General features: G+C 36.9%; 2 protein-coding genes across 4 annotated transcripts in view; one reads left to right on the top strand and one right to left on the bottom strand.

Annotated features, from left to right (window-relative positions):
* Positions 1-21,867, bottom strand: part of Tpr (translocated promoter region, nuclear basket protein) — a 56,425-nt gene extending 34,558 nt beyond the window's left edge. Inside the window, exons 1-19 of the mRNA XM_051185943.1 lie at positions 21,705-21,867; positions 21,072-21,368; positions 19,366-19,470; positions 17,178-17,251; positions 14,231-14,327; positions 12,384-12,487; positions 12,044-12,208; positions 9,490-9,582; positions 8,689-8,769; positions 8,525-8,612; positions 7,173-7,313; positions 6,790-6,881; positions 5,750-5,947; positions 4,374-4,481; positions 3,135-3,361; positions 2,444-2,607; positions 1,766-1,899; positions 1,523-1,671; positions 664-826 (exon numbers count right to left, since the gene is read on the bottom strand). Of these exons, the coding sequence (XP_051041900.1) occupies positions 664-826; positions 1,523-1,671; positions 1,766-1,899; positions 2,444-2,607; positions 3,135-3,361; positions 4,374-4,481; positions 5,750-5,947; positions 6,790-6,881; positions 7,173-7,313; positions 8,525-8,612; positions 8,689-8,769; positions 9,490-9,582; positions 12,044-12,208; positions 12,384-12,487; positions 14,231-14,327; positions 17,178-17,251; positions 19,366-19,470; positions 21,072-21,368; positions 21,705-21,726 (2,502 nt within the window). The 5' untranslated portion in view covers positions 21,727-21,867. The remainder of the gene's footprint in view (positions 1-663; positions 827-1,522; positions 1,672-1,765; positions 1,900-2,443; positions 2,608-3,134; positions 3,362-4,373; positions 4,482-5,749; positions 5,948-6,789; positions 6,882-7,172; positions 7,314-8,524; positions 8,613-8,688; positions 8,770-9,489; positions 9,583-12,043; positions 12,209-12,383; positions 12,488-14,230; positions 14,328-17,177; positions 17,252-19,365; positions 19,471-21,071; positions 21,369-21,704) is intronic.
* A 33-nt stretch (positions 21,868-21,900) lies between these two features.
* The window catches only part of Odr4 (odr-4 GPCR localization factor homolog), a 29,088-nt gene continuing 26,153 nt past the window's right edge, over positions 21,901-24,835 (top strand). For all 3 annotated transcript variants that reach the window (XM_051185953.1, XM_051185952.1, XM_051185951.1), the window contains exons 1-2: positions 21,901-22,103; positions 23,994-24,113. Coding sequence is in view for 2 of the 3 variants with exons in the window: in XM_051185952.1 (XP_051041909.1) it covers positions 24,015-24,113 (99 nt within the window). In the remaining variant the exon portion in view is untranslated. The remainder of the gene's footprint in view (positions 22,104-23,993; positions 24,114-24,835) is intronic.

Below are 24,835 nucleotides of genomic sequence, written 5' to 3'. Positions count from 1 at the left end.
AAACAAGGATGTGTGTAACTATGCCATAGAGAAAATAACATAATAAACATGAATTATGTAAGTTTATAACCTAAATTAGTTTCAAAGGACTTCGTTCAAAAAATGACTAATCCAGTTAGAACTTTTTTCTTCCTAAAGGAGTGCATACTACCTTAAGGGAAATGCAAAAGTGACTTGAAATTCAGTATTTTCAAAGAATTTGAACTTAGTATGGAGTCATAATTATCAATGTAAACTTAAAATTATCAGTTTAAAAAAAAGTTCCTATTTCCTATCATAAAGTGAAAAGTAGCCGACAAACTAAAACAGTGAATTCAAGTCCTAAGTATTTCTCATGACTGTCAGAGGCAAATCTTGAACCCATTTCTCCTAAAAGAGATGACAAATAACATCTAGCTTATTAAGTAAAAACCAAAAACCGATGGTATATTAATTTTATCATTATCTAATTTGTTATTTAATTGGGAGTATTTTTTTTAAATGCTCAACTAAGATTTTATTTGAAGTCTTGCATAGATATGGATAGGTTACTTGGAAGGTATGTATTGTATGTAGTACATGCAATGCTTAACTAAGTTATTTCAACCAATAAAATCAAAGAAATAACCAGTGATATGAAATGTAGTTAAAACACAAGTCAGCTGGGGGTAGATATTGTCTCACTTCTGCAACAGCAAGCTTCTCATTGGCCCCTCTCAAGTCCTGTGTCATTGTATTGATGATCTGTTCCTGCTTCTGAGTTGTCGCAGTGAGTTTCTGATTTCTCTCTTGCAGAGATGTTATTTCTCGGCGATATCCTTCAACATTATCTTGCAGCATTTCATACCTGGTAATAAAAGTAAATAATTCTTAGGTCTTTGAAGAATTCCACAGAAATTTAATTTCATTAGATTAAAATTAGAAACTGGATTGTGTAATAACGTGGAACCTTTAATACTCCCCTTACTTAGCAGTTAAAATAAGGCAGTATTTCATGCTGAATAACTTAACAACAACTGCAATGAAGGAAAGGCTCCAGAAATGATAGCCATTGTTGACACACACTCATTGGGAGGCTGGGGCAGTATTGCCCCAAGTTTGAGGCTAGCCTGGTTACTGACCAGTCTACCTGGAGCAATACAATGAGTCATATACCCACAATGCTAGCATTGGGAGGCCAAAGCTACTACCTGTTTGAAGCTAGCACAGTCTACTGACTGAGTATTAGGCTACCCAGGGCTATACAGTGAGACCCTGTCTCAAAAAATTCATACTCCTCACCTCCTCAGAAAAAACTCCAGGAACTATTTTAGGAAAGGAAACCAGTAGCAGTCATTACATGAACTTCCACTTACTAAATTCACTCCTAATCCTACCCAGGAGAATTTGCAGCCAACACTAAAAAATGAAGCATATGGCTTCCTAATTGTGAACACATTCCACAGAAAAGCAACACTATTGTAAATTAATTCTGCAAAGATCGATATTTATACTGAAGTGTAACATTTAACACCATTAATTCTCAAACAAAAAGAAAGTTTACCGTTTAGAAGCAAAATCCAACTGAGTAGAAATTTTGGTGTTTTGTGAGCGCAAGTCTGTGACTTGCTCTTGAAGTTTCTCCAGCTGCTCATTCTGAAATTTTTCACTGTCTACTTTTTCTTTTTTATAGTTCTCAAAGATTTCCTGCAACTAAATATTGGAGATCATCAGAGGACGATATCATTTTCCTCAAAAACTCAGCCTGAAATTAAACTGTGATCTTATCTAGGATTAGAGTCTTTACCTGTTTCAGGGCAGCCCTGGCTTCTATAGCCTCTGTGGATTCAATGACAGAAACTGGAGCAGGAGTAGAAACAGTCTGTGATGTACTTGAACGTTTTGGAGTTGACACAAGAGAAATATCATCTAAGCTTGAAGCTTCAGAAAAATAGAAAAGACCAATAAAATGTTTTGCTTGCTTTCCTAAATCAGTTTTAAGATTTATTTGCAAAAGCATCATTACTAAACAAGAAGGAGAGAGCAAATTATTGTTGGAGTTTGCAGAGAATGAACCTATTAAAAACAAATATTAGTAACTCAGTGAGAAAACTTCCTGATGACCTATGTCTGATCCCTAAGACCTATAGGTTGTGAGAAAACCACCAACTCCCACTAGTAACTCTGACCTCCCACACACCGAGTGCATGCACACAATTTTTTCCTTTTTCTTTATTAGAGGCAATTTATTACAAATTAAAATAATAACACAAAAAAACTATAATTCACTAATTCTAACAAGTATGTTTTTAGCAGTATTATTTCTTAGCAGTGTGTCAAAATGACACCTAAAATTTGGTAACGTTATAATTAATCACACAAAGTAGCTGAAGTCAATCTTTATATTAGAGTAGCTATAGCCCTTGTCACAAACCTATTCACCATTTCCAAAATATTTTCCTGAAATAATAAAAAAAAAACCTACCTTGTAATGGAATGGCCATTCCTGTTGTCTGTGACAATAAAATTCGGTACATGTCACGCTGACGAACTATGGAATCAACAAGCTGCATTTGATGCTGTCGTGACTCACGGAGCTGTTCCAGTTCAGTGAGAGAGTTCTCAAGTTTGTGTTGAAGCTCAGAAATTCTGCAGAAAATGGAAATCTTTGTGGGTCCATGTTCAGAGGTAATTTCCATTATAAATCATCTGAATACTTCCTACCTTCATACACACTATTTTCATATCCTTTCCCTTTCCTTCTGCTGATAATTACTTCTCACAATTCCTACCATAGATGAATTATTAACAGAATATGAAAAATTTTGTCAACATTAAGCTAACTTCTTCCCATTAATTCCATTCTTCCTTCCTTATCACATTACACATCTTTATAAAAAGTTCAGTATGCCACTTGAGTATCTTTCCCATAAAGACTTATTTCTTGAAACTCAAATGAAGTCTGCCAAGGTACACATATATGGCTACTGATAGGCTTTTACCTATTTTAGCACTAATCACACTAAACTGGTTTAACCTCTCTATTAAAAATAACTCTACAGTACTGTTGCCTAGCATTATTTTCCTAAGTCACTATATCCCCAGTATCCAGCACCGCTAAGGGCACAGCAAGTCCAATAACTATTGTTTAACACATGGATGTACTCGCTGCTCACTTAGAGGAAGTTGTCTCTTGTTCTTCTCTTTCCCGGGTTTCCCCAAGTTCTCGAAGAGCAAATAACAGACGCTGGTTCTGTTGCTGAAGCTCTTCAATATTCCTGTAAGATACTAGATGCTGCGATATTACTTCAGATGAACTACTTATGTCAGCAGAGCTGACCTCCTCATCACGAATCACATGGTTACCCCGTGCTTCTTCAAGCTCCATCAAGAGTACTCTAATCTAGAAATGAAAATTTAATGTTATAAAATAGTTATTATGAGCTGAGGTTTGGGGAACATCTGGAAGAAATGAATCTATAAAAGATTTTTTAAACAAAAAAGCAACTGTTGTTAATGTATCTTAAAAAAACATCAAAATTTATTACTTCAGATGTTAAAAATCTAGGAAAAATTTAAGTGAGATAGTTACTTTTAATATAAAGAACACTTACTTAAAATTAGAAAATCATTCCAGAAACATGGCTATTTTTCTAAAACAAAACTACTAGTAACTATTTTGTGCTTATTTTATATGGTAGGGTAGAGGGAACGCAGACATGGTGATATGCATTTGAAATCCTAGCACCCACAAAGATAAAGAGACTTAAGAGTTCAAAGTGAACTTGAAGTATGAGCAAGTCCCTTGCTCAAAAAAACACAGTAATGCAAAAGTATATTATTTTTTTTTTCCTTTTAATTTTTCAAGACAAGGTTTCTCTATATAACAACTCTGGCTGTCCTGGAACTCAATCTCTGCACCAGGCTGGCCTCAAATTCATAGAGCTCTTCCTGCCTCTGCCTCCCAAGTGTTGGGATTAAAGACGTACAACACCACTGCCTGGCTCAGTATAAACACACACATGTTCAGATATGCACTTGATACATGAATGACATATGAATGACATGAAGTACATATGTACCAGTTTGCTAATACTGGTTATACTCTGGGGACCAGAAGGCTAGCAAGATGGGAGATGGAAAACAGCAAAAAAAAAAAAAAAAAAAAAAAAAAAAAAAAAACCCTATTTCAATAGTTTGTGTATTCACATTACAAATGTTATTTACAATTTGAAAATTAATCAAACATCTCTAAGAAGACAATGACAAGACCTGCTAGAGCACTCCTACTAATTGACTAGAATATCTTACAACTTCCCTAGAAGGTCTTTCCTTAGATACTAGGATACATACGCAAGCATTATTGGACAGTCAGTATCACAAAAAAACCTGGAAAACATTCAAAATATTCTAACCTGTTGTGAAAGATCTTTTATTTGCACTTCCATTCTCTGATTGTCCCTTTCAAGTACTGATGAATGTTTGTTAGCTTTATCAGTTTCCTCTTGCAATCGCTGGATCTCCTTTAAAATGTAAACACAAGTGGAAAGTCAGTATCACCTTCAAGAATTTGTGTGCGCATGTGCATTTTCTACACTTATCAAATTTACTGTCAAGTACAACTTTGCAAATAGTATCAAACTCAGTGTAGTACTAAATAATCCCCAAATTTTCATGACTTGAGATCAACAGCAGTAATCATGGTTAGATTGATCAAACTGAGTCAAAATTAAATATGTTGGGTAAGACACAGAAGACTTGATTAAAAACATCAATAGAATTGTAAAAATACTCCCATAGGCAAAAAAACCAGATGGATTTAAAAATCTGTGGTATCTACATATTTAGGTTCATAAAGTTATTTTCACATTACTTAAAATAATATTCTGGTGGTTCATGTACCTTTAAGAAACTATGAATAAGTTAACTGCCAGAGGAAAAAAAGAAAGTTGGCATAACTTAGTACATAAATATTCATGAGAGACAGCACTTACAAACTTACTAAGTCCAAAACAAGACAGATACAATGCAAGGTAGATGCTGTGGGCTTATAGATTGCCAATAGTCTCTTAGGGCAAAAAATAGTAAAGGGATTCTGATACAAAAAAAGACTTCAGTGGTTTCTAAATTAAAATGACAACAGAAAAGATTTAATTCTGAATTATGCGTACAATTTACTCATATTCTCCAAGAAGGAAATGCATCAGTTAATAATAGCAAAATAAATTCATTTATCTACATTTCCTCAATAAAGTTCTCCTATAAATCTTAAAAGACGTGTCTGTAATAAGCTATACCCTAAAAGTAAATTATTCAATAGTACAAACTCTGTAAAATGCAACCTCCAATAGCAAAGAGTACTCATGAACTTCTTGCAACTTTTAACATGGCAAAGGAGCTGTTATAAAATAATACACAGCTAAATAAGCTAAATTTTGAAATGATATTAAAAATTCTGTGACCTAATGTCCAACATTATAGTCATTTCTAGACAGGCTATCAAAACCATCTGAGAAAAAAATGGTTATGCTTAACTTTTTAAAAAGTTCTAATGCTCTATTAAAACATTTGAAGAGTAGTCCAAGAAGGTTTACCTTGCAATTGCCTTAAAATAAAATACTGTAAAGGGCTCTTACAACTGAGCTGAGTGAAAGTGACACTTTGTCACGGCGGGGGTGCAATGTAGAGCGTCAAGCTTTTCTGGTGCAAAGACCTTTATGAGAAAACTACCCAGGGAAAGATGTTTTGTTGGTAACCGTGCCTGCAGCTCAAGGTTAGAAATGGGACCAACCTTCATAGCTTGTTCCAGCTTTGCAGATAAACTCGCCACTGCTTTCTGAGCTCGCTCATACTCTTCACGCTGGCGTTTTAAAATCGGCGCTTTGGCTTCCACTTCTTTTACTATCTCATCTAGATACTTATTGATCCTTTTGTTTTCTAGTTTCTCCAAAAGCAACTGATCCTGAGTTTCCACATAAGCATTATATAACTGGAAGCAGAGAAGGTGGTCAATTCACTAAACTGAAGTGCAACAACAGTAGTATATAGTCTACAGAGGCCCACAGTAAACGACCCATACCAGTCCTATAAAAAATATTTGTTACATGCCACATAAAACAACTAAACAGTTTAAAAACTCATTTATTTAGACATATTTCTTATTTTTAATTATATGTATATGTGCGTGTTGGGAGAGGAGGGGTATGTGCATGGGAGTGAGTTACTTGAGGAGGCCAGAAGATGGAAGATCCCCTAGAGCTGGGGCAGGTTGTTGTGAACCACCTGACGCAGGTTTTGTGAACTGAACTCATGTCTTCTGCAAGAGTAGTAGGCATTTTTAGAGGCACCTCTTTAGCTCCAGCATACCCCCTTTTTTATTTTATTTGGTTTTTCTAGACAGGGTTTCTGTGCAGCTTTGGAGCCTGTCCTGCAACTAGCTTTTGTAGACCAGGCTTGTCTCGAACTCAAGCGATCTGCTTGCCTCTGCCTCCCAAGTGCTAGGATTAAAAGCATGTGCCACCAACGCCCAGCTCCCTTTTATTTTAAAACATGTATTATTGTATGTGTTTGAATGATGTATCTATGTGTGCAGGTGCATGATACAGTGTGTATATGGAGATCATATGACAACTTTTATGAGGTGGTTCCCTCACCACAGGTTTTGAGAACAGAACTAAGTTGTTAGACTGCAAGCTCAAGTGCTTTTACTCTTGGAAGTACATCACTGGCCAAAGGATACCTCTTAAGAAATGATCTACTAAGTAACAGGTAATTTAAGAATAAACTGGGAGCACTTCTGTATAATGAAACTTGGTCTAGTATCATTCTTACCTCAGTTAATTTCATGCCAGGCTTTACAATTTTAGCTACAGCTGCTGCAGTAGGAGACATGGCTGCAAGCTCTTCTTCAGACAGTATAGCCCCTGTGTAAACACAGTTAATTTTCTTTTTGTTTTTGCAAAATTGGAAAACAGAAAGCAACTAATGAATATTAAAAGTAGAGGATAAGTGACACTGTTCTAGGAATTAATAATCAAGATTGATCAAATGGTATTTATCTGATTATGATGTGAAGACTTACAGTGTGCTATTTTTCAAATATCTAAGTTTTTTATATTGTAACACAAAAGGGAAATGATATTATTGTAATTTATGCTACCATGTTTAGATAGGTTCTAGCAGTTCAGAAATTAACAAGTATGTGTTAGTTGTACCTTTACGTTTTGTGGCAGAAAGCAGGTCATTTGCATTCTCTAATTCCTTCTCCAATTTTCCTATTTTCTCAAGCATTTCTTTTTCCAGTTGATCTTTAGATTCTTCAGCTTGTAGAAGATGATCTTGTATTGTTTTGTTGGCTAAACATATTTGTAAAGACAGAATATTGAAACACATCATTAAAATATTGCAGTTTATTAACTATAACATAGTTACAATCTTTCCCTTTGGAAACAACATTAAATTGTAAAGAGGCTGCACTAAATGGCTATTACTCATTGGAAGTCCTGGCTCTCCTCATCAGTCTGACAGGTCTAGGCTCTTTTTAACCTTTCTCACCAATGAAAATACAGGAGACTATGAACATGAATGGCACAAAAGGGGTATGAGGTACATCTTTGGAAACAATTTTGACCTTTAATTAAAAACATAAGAAATGAGTAGAAAAGGTAACTAAACATTCCCTGAATTTCATAGTATAGACTTAACTATGGACTGAAAATAATCAGAAAAAAATGTGTATCTATACTGAATATGCAGACTATAAACAGTAAAGCACAACTACTTACACTGTATGAGGTACTGTGGATAATCTAAAGCTGACTGAAGAGAGACAGGTAGATGTGTATAGGTTACAAGCAAATCCTACACCACCTTAAATAAGAAAAAGTATCCCTGATGGGTCCTGGCAACCAATTCTTCAGATATAACTTTATTTACATATGGTAAGAAATTATCCTTTGCTTGAGTTTTCTTCAGTTTTTGGCATAACAGTGAAACTTTATAGTTTTTGGTAGTTTGAAATTTTAAAAAGGAAGCTATGTGTGAATCTAAAAGCTCAAAACTTTTTGAAAAGCCTAAAGCCTACATAAAGGTCTAGGTGTATAATTTGAACAAATGGTGATCACTTAGATTATCTGAGGCTTGTCATTTGGTGAACTAGAGTATCTCTAAGACCACATAAGGATTTATATCTACTATAGGATGACTAAATACACACACACACACACACACACACACACACACACACACACACACACACACACACACAGAGGGAGAGAAACTCACAAGGCTCAACAACTAACAACTGAAGGCAAACTTATAGCATAAGAAGAGTACCCAAATTGTTTTAAGATGTAAGAGGAAAACAAGCCACCATCTTAGCATCTATATTTTCAAATATACTATTTGCTTTAAAATAAATTTTCTGAGCCTAGGCTCTTTCTCTCATATCAAATTTTGTCTTCAATAAAGCCAAGCCTTACTTTTAAATTAAACCAGCTACACATATACGAAGAGCTGTACTTTTTACCCCCAAACAAAATCACCCTTTCATACTCTAAAATCTTACCTTCTCCAGCTTCTTTCAGAAGTTTGTGAAGTTCATCCACAGCCCGAGTTAGTTCATTGCTCTTTGCCTCTGAGTCATCAGCAGCACTCTAGAAATTAATCATAAAGTCAAAATCAGCCAAGAATCCAACATCAGGATGATAACGTGTGTGGTAGAGTACTTACCTTGTATAGATTGGAGAGTTTTATGTGAGCATTTAATTCATTGTGGAATTTCTCTTCCATACTGGCCTGCTGCTCTTTGGCCTAAAATAAAATAAAATAAAATAAAATAAAATAAAATAAAAGCCCAATTATGTCAAATATGTACCCTAGTAAGTACGGCCTAAACTAAAAAGATATTTATGAAACATCAGAAAGTACACTTTGTAAAGATAACAATTGAAACAGATTTCTGATAGTAAATTCCTGAATATTTTGTCAAATAACATCAGTATACATGCTTTAACGTTTTGTTAAGGAAACTTATTTTAGAGACTGGCATGTAGCTCAGTTGGTAATGTTAGGGTCCAAGAATCCAAGAATAATCCACCAAAAAGAGTAGAGGGCTGGTCCCCAGCACTATATAAAAGCAAGTGTGATAGGAGCATACCTCTAATTCCAGAACTCTGGACATAGAAACAGGAGGTTTAAAAGGCCATAGCTAAAACCAGGTGGAGGTGGTACACGCCTTTAATCCTAACTTGGGAAACAAGGCAGGGAGATCTCTGTGAGTTCAAGGCCAGCCTGGTCTACAGAGAAAATTCCAGGACAACCAGAGTTACACAGAGAAACCTGTCTCAAAAGCCCCAAAATAAAACCAAACCAAAACAAAAAGCTCAAGGCTGTCCTTGACTACATAGCAAGCCTTGACTAGGACAGCCTGAGTTTCACGAGACTCCTTCTGAAATCAAGCTATACCAGCTATACCAAACCACAACAAAATAAGAAAAAAAAAAAACTATCTTTAAATGGTCATACATCTACCTCTTTTAACTTTGTCAACAAGTCCTCTACATGTTTTTGAAGATGTTCATTTGATGTTTTGAAGCCATTCATCTGTTCTTCCAGTCTCAAAACCTAGAAATAAATAGGGGAAGGTATCATAACCACTGAGATAAATTTAATATGAAGTTTGTACTATCAAAAGCAAAATACAACCCCCTTCCAAAAAGCGGAATTTGTAAGTATGCATGATTGAGAAAATAAACCCTTTTTTCTATCATCTGCCTGCAATGTGGTGCCCTTTATCATACACTGTAGTCTTCATGATGTTCCTGCTTAAGTCCATAGGCCATAAGCCCAGAGCTACCCAAAGTTTATATACAACAGTCTCTAAGAGCATCAAGAGGACGACAGGAAAAGGCCCTGACTAGAGCATTGTATTACTTTTGCTACTTTACAACTGGAGGACAGTACAGGAAACAACACTGAGTGCACCTGGTCCCCAATGGAGGAGAAAGACCATCTCCACTTCAGGCAGTGAATATAACAGTTTACTTCTGAGGAAATCCACTGAAAAGATTTTCATAGAAATACAAGTTTCAGATAATTTTAAGATCAGACTACTGGATTTCATGACAGAAGCCAAACATTAGCCAGGCAGTGGTAGTGCCCGCCTTTGATCCCAACACTCAGGAGGCAGAAGCAGTTGGATCTCTGTGAGTTTAAGGCCAGCCTGCTGGTCTACAGAGCGAGTTCCAGGACAGCAAAAAAAAAAAAAAAAAAAAAAAAAATCATGATGGCAGCTAGTCCTTTCATTATGTACAGCATGGACACCAAGTCACTTGGCAACCGTCTCAGAAAAAGACTTTGAACCTTGTTGGAGATCCATACCAAACTCTTAGCACTTACACTGGGGAAATTGCCGGTCTACTCTCCAGGGTTCTGCGACTGTATGTCCACTGTATACCCTCAAGGGAAATATTACCAGGAGTGATGCTCCCCAAAAATAAACAACACCCTCAGCCCCGGAGATTATGCAATAAGACTTCTTGCCACAAAATCTTTGTTCTTCTTCCTTACACAGACCACATCTCTGCTTGCCCATAATTGACACCAGCTTCAGGAAACTTATCAGAATACTGGATATGCTATGTTAAATATAAATCCTTATGTGGTCTTAGAGATACTCCAGTTAACCTAACGATAAACCTTAGTTACTCTAAGTATTACTCATTCATTCAAATTATATGGCTGGATCCTTTTATAGGCTTTAATGTAGGCTTTAGGCTTTTAGATTTCTTGTTAAACTTTCAAATTTGCAAAAAAGACAAAGTTTCACAGTTAAATTATGACAAAGACTAAAGAAAATCCCAATGAATGATAATTTTAACCATGTGTAGATAAACTTAAAACCCCAGTTCTATCGTCATTAGCATATAAGCATATAAGAACAGTGTAATTACTAATAAGGATTCCATATTAATAACTCCTAATGCATCAGTATTCCACAAGGAATTGTCTGATTGGGCCCTGAGCATGTACTTTTAATCTAAGGCGGAATTAGCAAAAATCAGCCATATTTAGGCAACTCAATGTCTCAATGACTGGAAAAAAGGTTAATGTGGCTAGGAAATTTAATGGTACCACTATTGCTCCAATCACAAATAGGACACAGTTATAGCAGTCTGCCAGCAGGTGCACATGCATTTACATAGCCACTCTGTAAAAGAATACTGCACTTGCTATCATTTGCCATAATTACAAATGAGGTTACAATAAGAAATCTTTCGAACACTGATTACTATACCTGAGTCTACTAACAAAGTTTAGTACTGACCCAAAATCCTTTTTCAAACTCCTTGTGAAAATTGTTTTGGATATGATTACTGGGAACTCTGTGATCTACACAGTGAGGAGTGTGCTTAACAATAGAGCCTGCTACCCAAAGGTAAACATAGGCTGTATTGTAGAAACTACATGGCCCAGTATAAGAAATGACAGTCAAAACACAACTTGACTTCTCTTGCAGGCCAGTTTTTGCTCATTTCTTATGTTTTCATCTCTTGGAATTACTGTCATGACAACAATCACAGTAATCTCCCTATGCTTTCGTGCAGCCATTCAGTGCACCCAACGTCTCACTGCAGTAAGAACAACATGAAGAAAACAATCACCTGAATGGACAATAGTAAGGTAATAAGGTGGGCAATGGTTCTTGGGGTTAGACAGTCTCTGTCAAATGGCATAAATAGGAGTTTACTAGCTTGGTGCTGTCTTTGTGTTTTACTCCCACTGTCATGCAATGCAAATTAACCTAGTGCTTGTAAGCCAAAACCTTACAATAGAATAAGAAAATTTTTTGATGGAATAATGTGTTTGAATGTAATCCACAAAAAGTTAGGGCTACCTCTCAGTATTTTTGGAAAGGAAGGTATAAAGTATCATTAAAAATCCTGTGAATTATTTACTTCTCTAGTTAAGGTGAGTTCTATCATTCAAATTTAGCAAAAGTTTTGTAACTAACCAGGTAGAACACTGTCACTTGATGAATTTCCAAATGCGACAACCAACATAAGCAGGTAACTTTACTACTCACCTCTTCCTTTTTGTTCTCAAGATTACACTTAAGTTCCAGAATTTCATTTCCTTTTTCTCTTCCTAGAGCCAATAGCTCATCAGTTTTGGTTTTCAACTCTGTATTGAGCCATGAATTCTGGTTGTGTAGCAACTCCTTTTCTTGTTCTAAACGTTTTTCTCGATACTAAAAACAAACAAACAAAAAAATTTAAAGCTTTCATTTGTAGCTGAGGGAGGGATACATGAATTTTATTTCAGAATAGAAACACAGATTAGTAAGTAAGATATCAAAAAGAACAGTAACTAATAGATCCTTAGGCATATGAATCTCCAATCATTGGGAATCAATTATTACTTGCCTTCACAGCAACATCAGAAGCCTGCAGTTCATCCAACTTTAACTGAAGTTCACCCTTTGTTGTATTGCTTTCTTTAAGCTTCTCATTTAGACGTTTAACATCCTCTAGAAAGGGGGATGAAAGTGAAAGTAACAACTAGTTAACTCTCCCAGGAACTAAGTGTCAAAATACATTACTAGAAATATAAACCTTTAACAAAACAAGTGGTTCTCTCCCCTACTTCAGTTAGGTTTCTGTCATAGCTAATTACAAACTAAATTTCTATTCAAAAACTTTTAATTTTATGTGTGTGTATATTCCCTAGAACTGGAGTTACAGGTAGTTGATTTGGGAACCAAATCCTACTGCATTACAAAGCAGCAAATACTTTTAACTACTGAGCCATTGCTCTAATCCCTAAAAGTAACTGCTGCCAATAGGTAAAATCAAAATTTATATACCATCAAACAGAATTAATTTATTACTTAACTTTATAAATACCTACCTTAACCTTCCAGCTAGATTCCTAAAGAGCTACTAAAGTTTTAAAAATAACCATCTAAGTTAAAAGGCAAAGACAAATACAAGAATCTTCTATTAAAAATGCACATTTAATATTTCTTGTTTTTTAAGTCATTTTTTTATGAAAATAACTTATTTAATCCTAATTACCACTAGCTAAGTAACTGATACAACCAACCTGAATTCATTCTTCCCTGAGACTGGAAAAGCGGGTACCAAGCTGAGTATTATATACAACATCACAACAGATATGTGAACACTTTTTCCTTATTTATATAAGTTAAATTTTTTTTGAAGAGGCCCAAGGAAAGGTATAACTATTTAAAACTCATTTTTTGACAAATAATGTCAAACAATATATTGATACACTTTATATTCCTATCTCCTAAATTCAGGTTTCTTGACAGTATCATATATGTCTGATGAACTTTAGTAGTTTCATCCACTATTCTCCCTCACTTCCTTCCTTTTCCTCCCAATGCTTCTCCAGCCCTGTCATGGTTGGATCATGACCTCACTGCAAGTATGGTTGGTTTTCTGCACAACCCTTGCTAGAGATTGGGCCTGTCAATACTTCATCACAGAAGGGCAAGGGGCCCACGAGGCTCTGCTCCTTCCTAAAGTTCTGGCAGCTAATGGTTGCTGAGGGAGGGGGTTTTCTTCAGTGGTACAGCCACTGGCAAGCTGCCCATGCTCCAGTTTGTTTGAAAACACTGGCTTTCTTTAGGTTCTAAGACAATGTTTATGAATAGTAAAGATATCTAAATAAAATGAATGGAAGTTCAGCTTTTTTCAACTTGGTATTATAAACAGCACTGTAGGAACCAGGCATGGTGGCATATACCTATAATCCTAGCTGTTGGGAGACTAAATATGAAGTCACCTGAAGCTGATAATTGAGTTTGAAGAAGGCCTGAGGAACATAACAAGATTAAATAAATAAATAGTATTGTACTATAGAGTTGTATAGGTAAAACTTAGCTCTAATTACAATGACATTCAACTTTCATGGGTAAATTTCCTAGACAGGTAAAACTCTTTTACTTGCTTTTTTTTTTAAAAGACAAGGCTGCTTTGTGTACTTCTGGCTGCCCTGCAACTCACTATGCAGATTGAGCTAGGCTGGCCTCAAATTCAGAACTGCCTGCCTCTTCATCCTGAGTAGTGGAAATTAAAGGCAGGTGATATGATGCCTGACATAAAGATAAGCAAATGGAAGAAACAATAGGACCATTACACTAAACTCTTCTACACTAAAGAAATATAAGGAAATATTACAACAGAAGTAACTCCTAGCAGCACCAGTAACAAAGAATGCAGTTAAATGCACAAGCATTTCTTCATACCTGTTAAATATTCAACTTCCTGAGACAGTCTCTCATTGGTTCTGATTAGGTCTCTCTTTTCAGCTTCTAACTCTTCCTTTGCTCTCGTAAACTGGCTCTGTCACATCAAGAAACAACATATTTTCAAGAACATTAGCAGTTACTTAAAAATGTTTTCTTTCCCTTACAACTTAGATATCAACAAAATAAAAAATACTCATACTCCTAACATTTTTAAAACTCATTTTCTCCCAGGCTTATGAATTTGTCATTCAACACATTCAGCAAGTATTCTAATTACTTACATAGCCTTTATATTTAAGTATTTCATAGATTTCTAATTTGTTTGTCTTCAAATGTAAATTGTGGGAACTATTAATGTGATGGGAGATGTCATTTTGTAAATATGTTTCTCATACTGGTTAATGAATAAAGCACTGTTGGCCAATAGGAAAGCAAGATAGGCGGGACTAGGAGACAAGGAGGATTCAAGGAAGTAGTAAGGAGGAGTCAACATGGAGCGACTGGAAAGAGTAGAACCACCAGCCCCCTCTCTCCGGTAAGATGAGACCACGTGGAAACACTTAGATTAATAGAAATGGGTTAATAATTAAGACAGAGCTAGCCGGTAAGAAACTAGTACCTGGCCAACAGCATTATATCAAATACAGAGTCGCGGTGTGTTAACTGGGGCTGGCGTGGCGGTGGAACCAGACCGGCAGAAAAACCTTACTTGTAACATATGGCGCGGCAGTGTGACCAGGCTGGTGGTGGGACTGGCGGCAGGGGAAAAACTACTCCTAACATTAATGCATTTTCACTTTTGTTCAAATTATTCTTCAAAGGAGGTCAATGGCCATTTAGATGATTTTAGAGTTCTAAGCAACAATATCAATTAACTTAAGCAGAGTATTCAAAGAGTGGGAAGGGTGAAATGTATGCCAACACATAGAGATGAAACATAATTATCTTATTATTGCTTTAACCTGCATTTTTCTATTACTACAAACATTTTGTGCTCTCATTCATTATTTATGTAACATACTTCCTTTGCCATCTGTCAGGTACTCTAGACCTGTAGATGGGTGCCTCAACACTGCAGAGGAACCTTGGGTGACTGTTAAGGCAGCCAGCTATTCTATCATTTCCAGTTTTGGAAGTTGTTTGCTCTCTACTTCCTGTTCACTCAGGTAATAGTTTATCCTTGGGTTTCTGATGGTGACGAAAGCCATTTTCTTCGTTCCCAAATTCAAAAAGGAAACAAGAGATGTAAAGTTTATAAAAGCTGAGACACATATAAAGCTCAAGTTGTTTATCTAAGAAAATGTTTTAGGGCCTAAAAAGACATTTTTTTAGGTATAGTAGTACATTATGATAGAAAGTGGTTTAGGTATAAAACTTTAACTTATCAAGACAAAATAGATATTTTCTCCAAAATTGCCAAATACAAATGGACTAGACATTATAAATACAATTGTTCATATTATTTTTAATTTTACTGTGTTAGAGTTAAACCCTTTCTTTTTATTTAGACAAAAAGGGAGAAATGTTGCAGAATATTTGTTTACAGTGAAAAATGTGTCTTTGACAAGGGACTGTCTGATTGGTTTAAATAGCCAATAGCTAGGCAGACAGAGGTTAGGCAGCATTTTCAGGGTCAGAGAGGACTCTGGAGAGAAGAAAGGCAGGGTCACAAGCCAAATGCAGAGGAATCAAGATGGGTAGTATGGAGATGAGGTAATGATCCTTATTGAAAAATGTAGACTAAAAAATCTGTGTTAATTTATGTTGTAAAGAACTTGTTAGGAACAATCCTAAACTAAGACCATACTTTTATAATTAATAAGTCTCTGTGTCATTATTGGCAAGCTGGAAGTCCTACAAAAGATAGAACAACAAAAAAGTTGCTGTAACTGTCAATGAAAACAAACCTCTCACTGTATGTTCTATCTGATGTTTGATTACAGTGACTAACAGAAAACTGACTTGCAAGGCAGTTAAACACATTATTTTCTATCTCTAACAGGTTTTTTTTTTTTTTTCTTTTTTCTTTCTTTTTTGTTAAATTGTATCTATGCCTGTGCCCATTGTTCTTCTGGGTTACAAACTTTACTGTTGTTGCTGTTTCATCAGACATAGAATTCCTGTTAAGACCTTGCATTAAAGCCCTTATCAATTTGGAAAATCACCTCACCCAGGAACATGCTGTTTGTTATTCTTCCACATACAAATGGATTTTTTTTAAGTTCTCAGAAAGCAAAATTTTCTTAACACTGAGGTAACAATCAAAAACCCACATTATGAATTTTATAAAGCACTTTAAATTTATACTTCTTAAAAATTAATTATCATTGTATTTTGGATATTTCACGCTTCTATCCAGAATCTGAAAGTTAATTTTTTTTTCCAAAATCTGAGACTCAAATCAAATGTAATTTTAAAAATGTAGTTCTAGATGGTTAAAGAAAGATTAAGTATAACTACTCTACTAAAAAAGCATAGTGACGTTATTATAACATTTAATGTTATTCTAATCTCTGTTCTAAAGAAACTGCTACAGACAGACTGACCCTAACTATCAAAACACTGTGAATGCAGGGGTAGTTGCCAGTCAAAAGATAATAATCAATAGCTGGGTGGTGGTACACATCTTTAATCCCAATACTCGGGAGGCAGAGGCAGGCAGATCTCTGTGAGGTTGAGGTCAACCTGGTCAACAAAGTGAGTTCCAGGACAGGCTCCAAAGCAATACAGAGAAATCCTGTCTTGAAAAAACAAAACACAAACACAACAACGAAAAACAAATAACAATTTAGAGAAATTGTGTGTACACATTTCTATATATTTGTCGTCAGCTTCTAATAGGACATTTCACCTTCCACTGACTACTATCTAATACATAAAATCAGAACAGAAAAATTTTAAGTTCATAATTGCAATCAGCATTGTTAACTGAACAGAGTTTTACCTGAATGCCTAGATTACGATCTTGAGCACTTTCAAGTTCTTTGTTTTTCTCAGTTAACACTTTTACTTGGTTATCTAGAGAAAAGAAATGTAATACACACAAATGTGTTAACTTAAAATTGGCATTTTTACTCAATTGCCAGTATTACATATTTTAAAAAATGAACTGGAGTCCTTAATTACTGATTTATAACCATATTCCAAATTTGAGAATACATTCTTATTTTACTGTATTCCAGACCCAAAGTTTAAATATGCTACAATTAAATGTAATAATTCTATTCCCAATTTGTAGTAAAATTAGCAATCTCAGATTTTCAATGCCATTTTCTACCTAAGTTTATATAAAATATAACATGTAAGTCAGGATAAATACACATGATGTAGTTTGAACTACATAAAATGCACTCATTACATATCATAATAAACATCTGTAATTCTGTGCTTTTTTTGATCTGTGGCCTTTGCCACAGAAAAAAAAATGTTATGTTTGCACTCCATCAGTACTCATGATATGTTTATCTTCCCATATAGATCTTTCCTAAGAATACACTTAGTTATGCAGGAAAAGTACACATCTGAAAACTTTTTATGAAAGCGTCTAAAGCCAGGTGTAGTAGTACACACTTACAATCCCAGCACTTGGGGGGAGGCAGAAGGATAGCTACAAGTTCAAAGCCAGCCTGGTATACAAGGTGAGTTTGGCACAACCTAGGAAGATCCTGCCTCAAAGAGGAAACAAGCAAATGCTATATTATATAGAGGTAAAATATTGATTTTTATTTATGTGCATATGTGTGTGGCTGTGTTAAATGGATGCTATGTTGTGCAGGTACCCAAGGAGGCCAGAAGAATTTGTCACTGTTGCATGCTCTGAACCTAGGATTTTAGAAAGAGTGGGAACTGAACTTTGCTCCTGTAGAAGAAAAGATAGTGCTCTTAAATCACTTGAACTCTCTATCTCCCCAGTTTCTATGTATAGGCAATTTAACATATTTTTTTTTTAAATTTATAGTAAAAGGAAAACAAAAACCTGTTACTCTAGATTTTCTATTTTGTTTTACTTACTACCTTCCAGATGTACACATCTGTAATTGTATACACACACTTCAAATACAATTGTCCATCTTAAAAAGGTACTCATCTTTGTCTATGTTCATCCCTGTTTTCTCTAAATACCTCATAAAAGAAGCTATAATCAGCTACACTCCTAAAAATTCTTTAGTATCTTTTAGGCAGGACTTACTCTATTTTGTTGAGGACAAGTGCTGTGTGCTGTGTGTACACATGTATGTAATACACATTTTTTTCATTAAATGTTAGTGTATCAAAAGTACCTGAAGAAGAAATTATAAACCAAAGAGAGAAAAGAATATGATGGAATTTGTAGTTATAAAATTTATAACAAAGTCTAATGAAATCAGTAATTAATTTTTCAATAGGAAAGCAAATCACTATTTGAATCAAGTATACATTTTAGTTACTTTGAACATTATCAAAAATACCTTTGATGTGCAAAGTTATGGAAACTTATGCATGTGGTTCAGCAAACATCAGCCTTTTAAAAAAGATTCTATGATAGTATGTGTGGTGAAACCACTTTTAATTTCAAAGTCTGAATTAGAAACCAGCGCTCCCAACTGTGACAACCTATGTCCTCACCAAGTCTCTACTGCTAAGTGAAAAACAAATTATCACTATGAATACAAACTACAATACCCTACCAAGAATTTTCACATGGTAGTTTTAGAGAGATATAGGTAGGGAAGGGGACAGAAACGCACATACCTGAAAGTCTTCATTACTCCTCCATGGGTATGAAGCAAAGCTACAGTCCTCTCAAGAGAGAGCATGTTTTTATAGATTGTGAGGAAGTAGTGAGGCAGAGGTGTGGGCCCAGGGTCTATTGTCACCATCAAATTAGACTAAAAACACTGTTTTTGTGGTGTTTGGCATTTAGAATGAGAAAACTAATACAGGATTTATAAGATGTGACAATGTGACCAATGTCTGCCTCTGGGCCTGAAGGCAAGGAAGCTGGGTGTGTCCTTACCTTGTTTGTAAATCTCTTCTTCGGGCTTTGCTACCTGGACAACCTGTGTCCAGGAGGGGCAGGCTCCCTGCCTAAGTTATGCTACACGAAGGAGTAACTGAACACCCAAAAACAGTTATAAAGATTTAATACTTACTTAGCTTCTCAAGCTCCAGCCGCAAGTTCTGACACTCACGGGTTTCATTTACAAGCCTCTCCTGACTCTGGGATAACCTCTTCTCTATCTCAAAGTATTGTTGTTCTATAAAAGACAATACAAATACTAAGAGTAAAGTCAAGAACACATATCCCCAAAAACAGTAGTCTTAATACCACACATTTCTTAGAATACTGATTGCAAAACTTAAGATACAATATAGGAAAATCTAATCTCAATATAGATTTAGCACTGAAAAGACTTTTCTAACATTTTTAACTGACATATAAAAAAAGACAATAATGACTAAAAGGGGACTCATAAATTAATTTCTTCTAAGCAAACAACAATATCACATCTTGGTATTTTCTCCAGACCTCAAGAGGTTGCTAAGCATTTAAAAATAAGTATTTACTAAATTAAAATTTTATTTAATTAAAAAATGAATTGTTTTAAAAGGTTTTACATAAAATAATTAAAATACCACTTGCTTAAAATTCTGTCAAAATAAACCTGCAGACTTCCCACAAAAAGAGGCAGTGAGCTGGGTGGTGGTACTACACACCTCTGACTCCAGTACATGGGAGGCAGAGACAGGAGGATCTTTGTGGAGGCCAGCCTGGTCTTCAGAGTGAGGTCCAGAACAGCCAGGCTACAGAGAAACCCTGTCTAAAAAAAAAAAAAAAACAAAAAAGGAGGGGGATGGGGAGACCATGTAGAGACTGTTTACTTCATTTCAGTATTGGGACACATAAATCACTAAATATTTATTGTGTAAATTAATAAACAGAATACAGTGTATGATGCAATTTTCTTATTTCACCAATTGACTGAATAATTTCAACTGTCAACTTTGCTTGATAACTACACTTCATTGAAGTGAAAATTAATTCAGGTGTTTTCCAATCGCTATCAAAATACAGCACCAATTCCCTCAATTAATGGTAAAGCAAAACAAGCAACAAGAAAAAAAAAATCCTATTTTATTAATGGTAATTACTATTTTTATTTCAAGACTGTTCAAACCACGAAGTCCATAACTTTCTTACAGACAAGCAACTACAAGGACATATGAGCAAAAACAGGATATATCCAACTCAGTGCAATTTCACTGCTTTTTCTTGTGATGTCTTTTGCATTCAAATTCACTTTCATGACCATCTACTTTGTTATGGGACCACAAGGATATAGACACACACACTAAGAACAAGGCATTGAGGAGCTTGGCAAAGGCCTATAAGTCCAGGTGGGTAGAAAGAACAACAAACTCGGAAGGCAGAGGCAGGTGGATCTTTGTGAGCTCGAGGGCAACCTGGTCTACAGAGCTACTTCCAGGACAGGTTCCAAAACTGAGAAACTGTCTCGAAAAACAAACAAACAAACAAACAAACAAGAACAACAAAACAGAATCAGATTTGGGTTGCATAGTCCTAAAAATATGGTGTAGACTGACAAAAACTCTCCACAATTTGTCTGTGGGCCCAAGTTAAGAGCTCCTACATAAGACGAAATGAAGGTAGATTTAGATCTGGGAGGACGGATCGCTTGTTCTTTTTTGAAAAAATCACTCAGCGAGGAGAAAAGAGAAGGCCTACAAGGCATACGGAGCCTGTGTGATGCTACCTGCACCCCTCGCGGAGTGCAAGAGCGGGTAAAGAGGAAGGTGGAGCCACAGCTCGGCCAGAGCTCAAGAGCTTAGCACTTACCGCTCTCAACCTTAAATTTCTCGTGACGCCCCTTCAGGCCGTCGATCTCCGACTGCTGATCAGCCAGGAACTTCTCAAGTTTGTTCTGGGTCGACTTAGGAAGCTTGTTCAGCTCCGGGCGCTCCAGGACTTGCTGCAACACCGCCGCCATGTCGGCCGGGGTCGTGGCAGCAGCGGCCGAAGGAGAAACGAAGGAGCTGGGCGAAGCGCGAAACCCAGACGCCTGAGGCGCCCCGTCTGCGGCGTCGCTCACTGGCTCCCTCGCGCCTGCCCGCCTGAGACTCCCGCGGCGGGACCCTGGGAAATAGAGTCCCGCGTTAGACGCAGCACGGGCCGCGCCACTGCGCCCTCTAAGCGCACGCAGCCTCCGGAAGCTATGCACGCTGGGAATGCGAGTTCACAGCGGGCCTCGGACCTAACTTTTGGTTTCCTCTGCTTCCAGACCCAAAGGCTCCTGGGAAATGTAGTACCTCAGTCGCTTCCGCGAGCTTCGTCACCCGCACCTCCCGTTCCTTTTCCTTCTTTCTCCCCGCCCCCGGCTCTCCGCGTTCGGCTGTGACGAGTGTCCGCGCGGTGGCGCTACACACGTGTTCAGCAACCATCGTCCTTCCCCGAGGAGCAAGGCGACCTTACCGTCAAAACCCCGGGATGCCATGGGTACTCCTCGGCGTCCGCTTCTAGAAACCGAGCCACTAGAGGGTCGCGGCAGGGTGGATTGACAGGCTCCGGGCTGCCGCCACGCTCTCAATGGTGCCCGAAGGGGGCGGGGTGCAGGCCACACTTGCTTTGGTGGAAGAGCTGCGGAGATGGGTGCGGGACGGCTTGCGTCATCAGGCTGCGCCCGTTGGTGCCCTACTTTGGAGAGGGAAGTGGAGCGTCTGCAGTCGCTTTCTGATGAATTCATGGGTTGTGGAAGTAGGTCCTGAGTGGCATCTGGCCCTTTGAAGGCAGTTACCTGTACTCACCGAGTTCTCTTGCTGACAGAAGGTTCGGGGGGGATTTATTGGCCACGTGTGCACATTCTGCGAACAAGTGAGTCAGCCTACAAACGTGAGTGCACTCGAGCACCAACCACTTCCTCTTCAGGGGGAGCAAGGAAAGGATTTAGTGTAGGGAACATATGGACAGTCACTGGTACACACTGAAGTCCACTTCTGAGGAGTTTAGCTCATGTCAGACCTCGTACAAACGTGCTTTTGGCGCTTGGAGGCACAGATAATGCGAGTTTAAGTAGTAATCCAGTTAATATTTTAAACAAAAAGAAGTCAGGAAGAGTTTGTAGTTTATGTATTAAGATGACATTGCAAAGAAAAAAAGTCTGATGTTGATGTTTTTATATGAAAATGTTTTAAAACAGTTGTCACAATATCATCTTGCCCCAGTAACAGAACTACGTTTGCTTCTAGGTCGTATTTCAGCCTTTCTGTATGTACTTTGTTTCGTCACTGGTTACTTTTCTGGAAGAATTTATTGACTCTTGATTGACAATAAGAGCTAGCACATGCCTGTGATCTCAGCTACTGGAAGTAAGAGGCAGGCAGGTTATAATTCCAGTACAGCCTGAGTTAGTAGTCAGTTCCTGTTTTCAGTGAAGGGGATTGTGTGTGTGTGTGGGGGGGGGGTTTAAGTTAGTATGGTTATTATACTAGTTTCCATTCACAAACTGGAGGAGAAAACAGGAGCTGACCTTTGCAATGATTTGATTGAAGGACAGTATATGTTGTCGATGTGAGCAAAACAGACTGTCAGAGCCTTTCCCACACACCAGTTTTGTCATTTGGAGGAGTTATTTAATACGTTTCCTTCTTTTGATTTCTTTATGTATAAAACGGAGATGTCAATAGTAGTACTTGCCTTGTGGTGTTATGTATTGAATGCCAATGCATGTAAAGTACCTAGACTAATGCCCTGTGCAGAATGAAAGCTATATAGTTAGTTATCATTGTTGTACTACTGTTTACTTAAGTGGCTGTTAAGTGAGTTGTCTCATGTCAGCAATCATTGTCCACTTCTGTGCCTTCCCACCGAGTATAATTTCTAGAAAGTAATAATTGTACAATATATATTGACCAAAGAAATTTGAATCTCTCTGCCTCTTAATGAACATATCAGAAATTCATCTCTCATATTTTAGAAATGAGAACATGGAAGTTCACCAATAAATTAACAAAGAGAATGTAGCTGAGGAGATCTAAAGTAAGAAATTAGATGTGTTGACTAATGGTTTAATTATTTTCTTATCCCAAGAATGAGAAATAGCTTTGATTTCTCATGGTTATTGGTAATTGTGGTTTTTGTTATTGTTGTTTTGTTTTCTTTTTGTGGTTTGGTTTTTTGAGTTAGGTTTCACTATTTAGATCCAATTGGCCTCAAACTCAATATATAGCCTTGGCTGGCTCCAACTCGTGGCATCAAATCTGACTCAGCCACTGGAGTGTGGAGTTCCAGGCATGCAGTACCCTATCTGGCTGGGAGTCTGTCCTTCCTTTCTTTTCTTAAATAGTATGTTTTTATTGTTATTTTCATGTGGTGTGCATATTTGTGTGGGTATGCTACGTGTGTGCAGGCTCCAGAAGAGGGAATTGGTTCTCCTGGAGCTAGAGCTACAGGCATTTGTGCACCACTGGACTTGGGTACTAGGCACTGAACTCAAGCCCTGTGGGAAAGCAGTGAACACTCTTTTAACCTCTGAGCCATCTCTCCAGGCCTCAGGGAGTTGTTTCTTACAACCCTGTACTCAGAATTCCAAACTACATTTCAGTTGTACAAAAAAGAATGCCCTATTCATAAATAATCACTATAAAACATAGGAAAATTGTCAGGATTGTACCACCCCCCCCCATTACCCATCTGACCGTGCTAAACTATCAACAATTACTTTTTTTTCCCCCAAAAATGTAAACTTTATTTCTTGTAATGTAGGGTATTGAATTGCTGTCAATAATGGGAAGAACCTACATTGTAGAAGAGACTGTTGGCCAGTATATTTCAAACATCAATCTCCAGGGAAAAACTTTTGTCTCTGGTCTTTTGATAGGACAGGTATGTATGTGTCTTCATATTGATGAAAACAAATTACTGGTTATTTTAAATTAAGTATGCCATTTAATAGGAAATTTAGGGTTGTGTGGAAGGGACATATAGGTGAAGAAGGTAACCCAAACATCTGAAAGAGAGGAACCTGGCTGAAGGTGGGATAAGTACCATCACATTCCCTTTGGTACTGTGAAAGTAACTGATAATGTCCAAATGCAACTCTTCACTGACCAGATTATTCACATTTTGGCTTTCTTTGTGTTTTGGACTGGATACATAGCTCAGCTGGTACATAAATAAATCCCCAAGTTTCAGCCCCAGTGTTCCTGGTGGTTGTCAGCATGGTCATAGTCAGGATTAGTTCTTTCCAAGTTTGTGGCCTCTTACCCAATTAATTGAAAATAAGAACTCACTAATTTGCAAATGTGGCAAGATAACTTCATAAGGAACAAAACAGAAGTCAGGATTCACTGCAGGCCACATGAGTGAGAGTACTTAAGTGTCCGAATTATTGTTTGTGCCTTAGTTTTATGGGGTTCAAAAGAAGGAGGTGCTGGCTTCTAAGGACATAGTTTAAGTGGTTATCTATTTTGATTGTTAGGTTACATAAGGCCTGATGCTTTTTTTCCCCCTAATATACATGTCCTGCCCTATAATCCACCTGATTTAACTCAATTTAAATTCTTTCATAGGCATAAGATTTTTCCCTAAAAGTTCACTTGACAGTT

The sequence above is a fragment of the Phodopus roborovskii genome, unplaced genomic scaffold (genome assembly GCF_943737965.1).
Source record: "Phodopus roborovskii unplaced genomic scaffold, PHOROB, whole genome shotgun sequence".
Classification (NCBI taxonomy): domain Eukaryota; kingdom Metazoa; phylum Chordata; class Mammalia; order Rodentia; family Cricetidae; genus Phodopus; species Phodopus roborovskii.
Note: the sequence above shows the minus strand (reverse complement) of the source record. Positions and strands in the feature narration are given on the sequence as shown.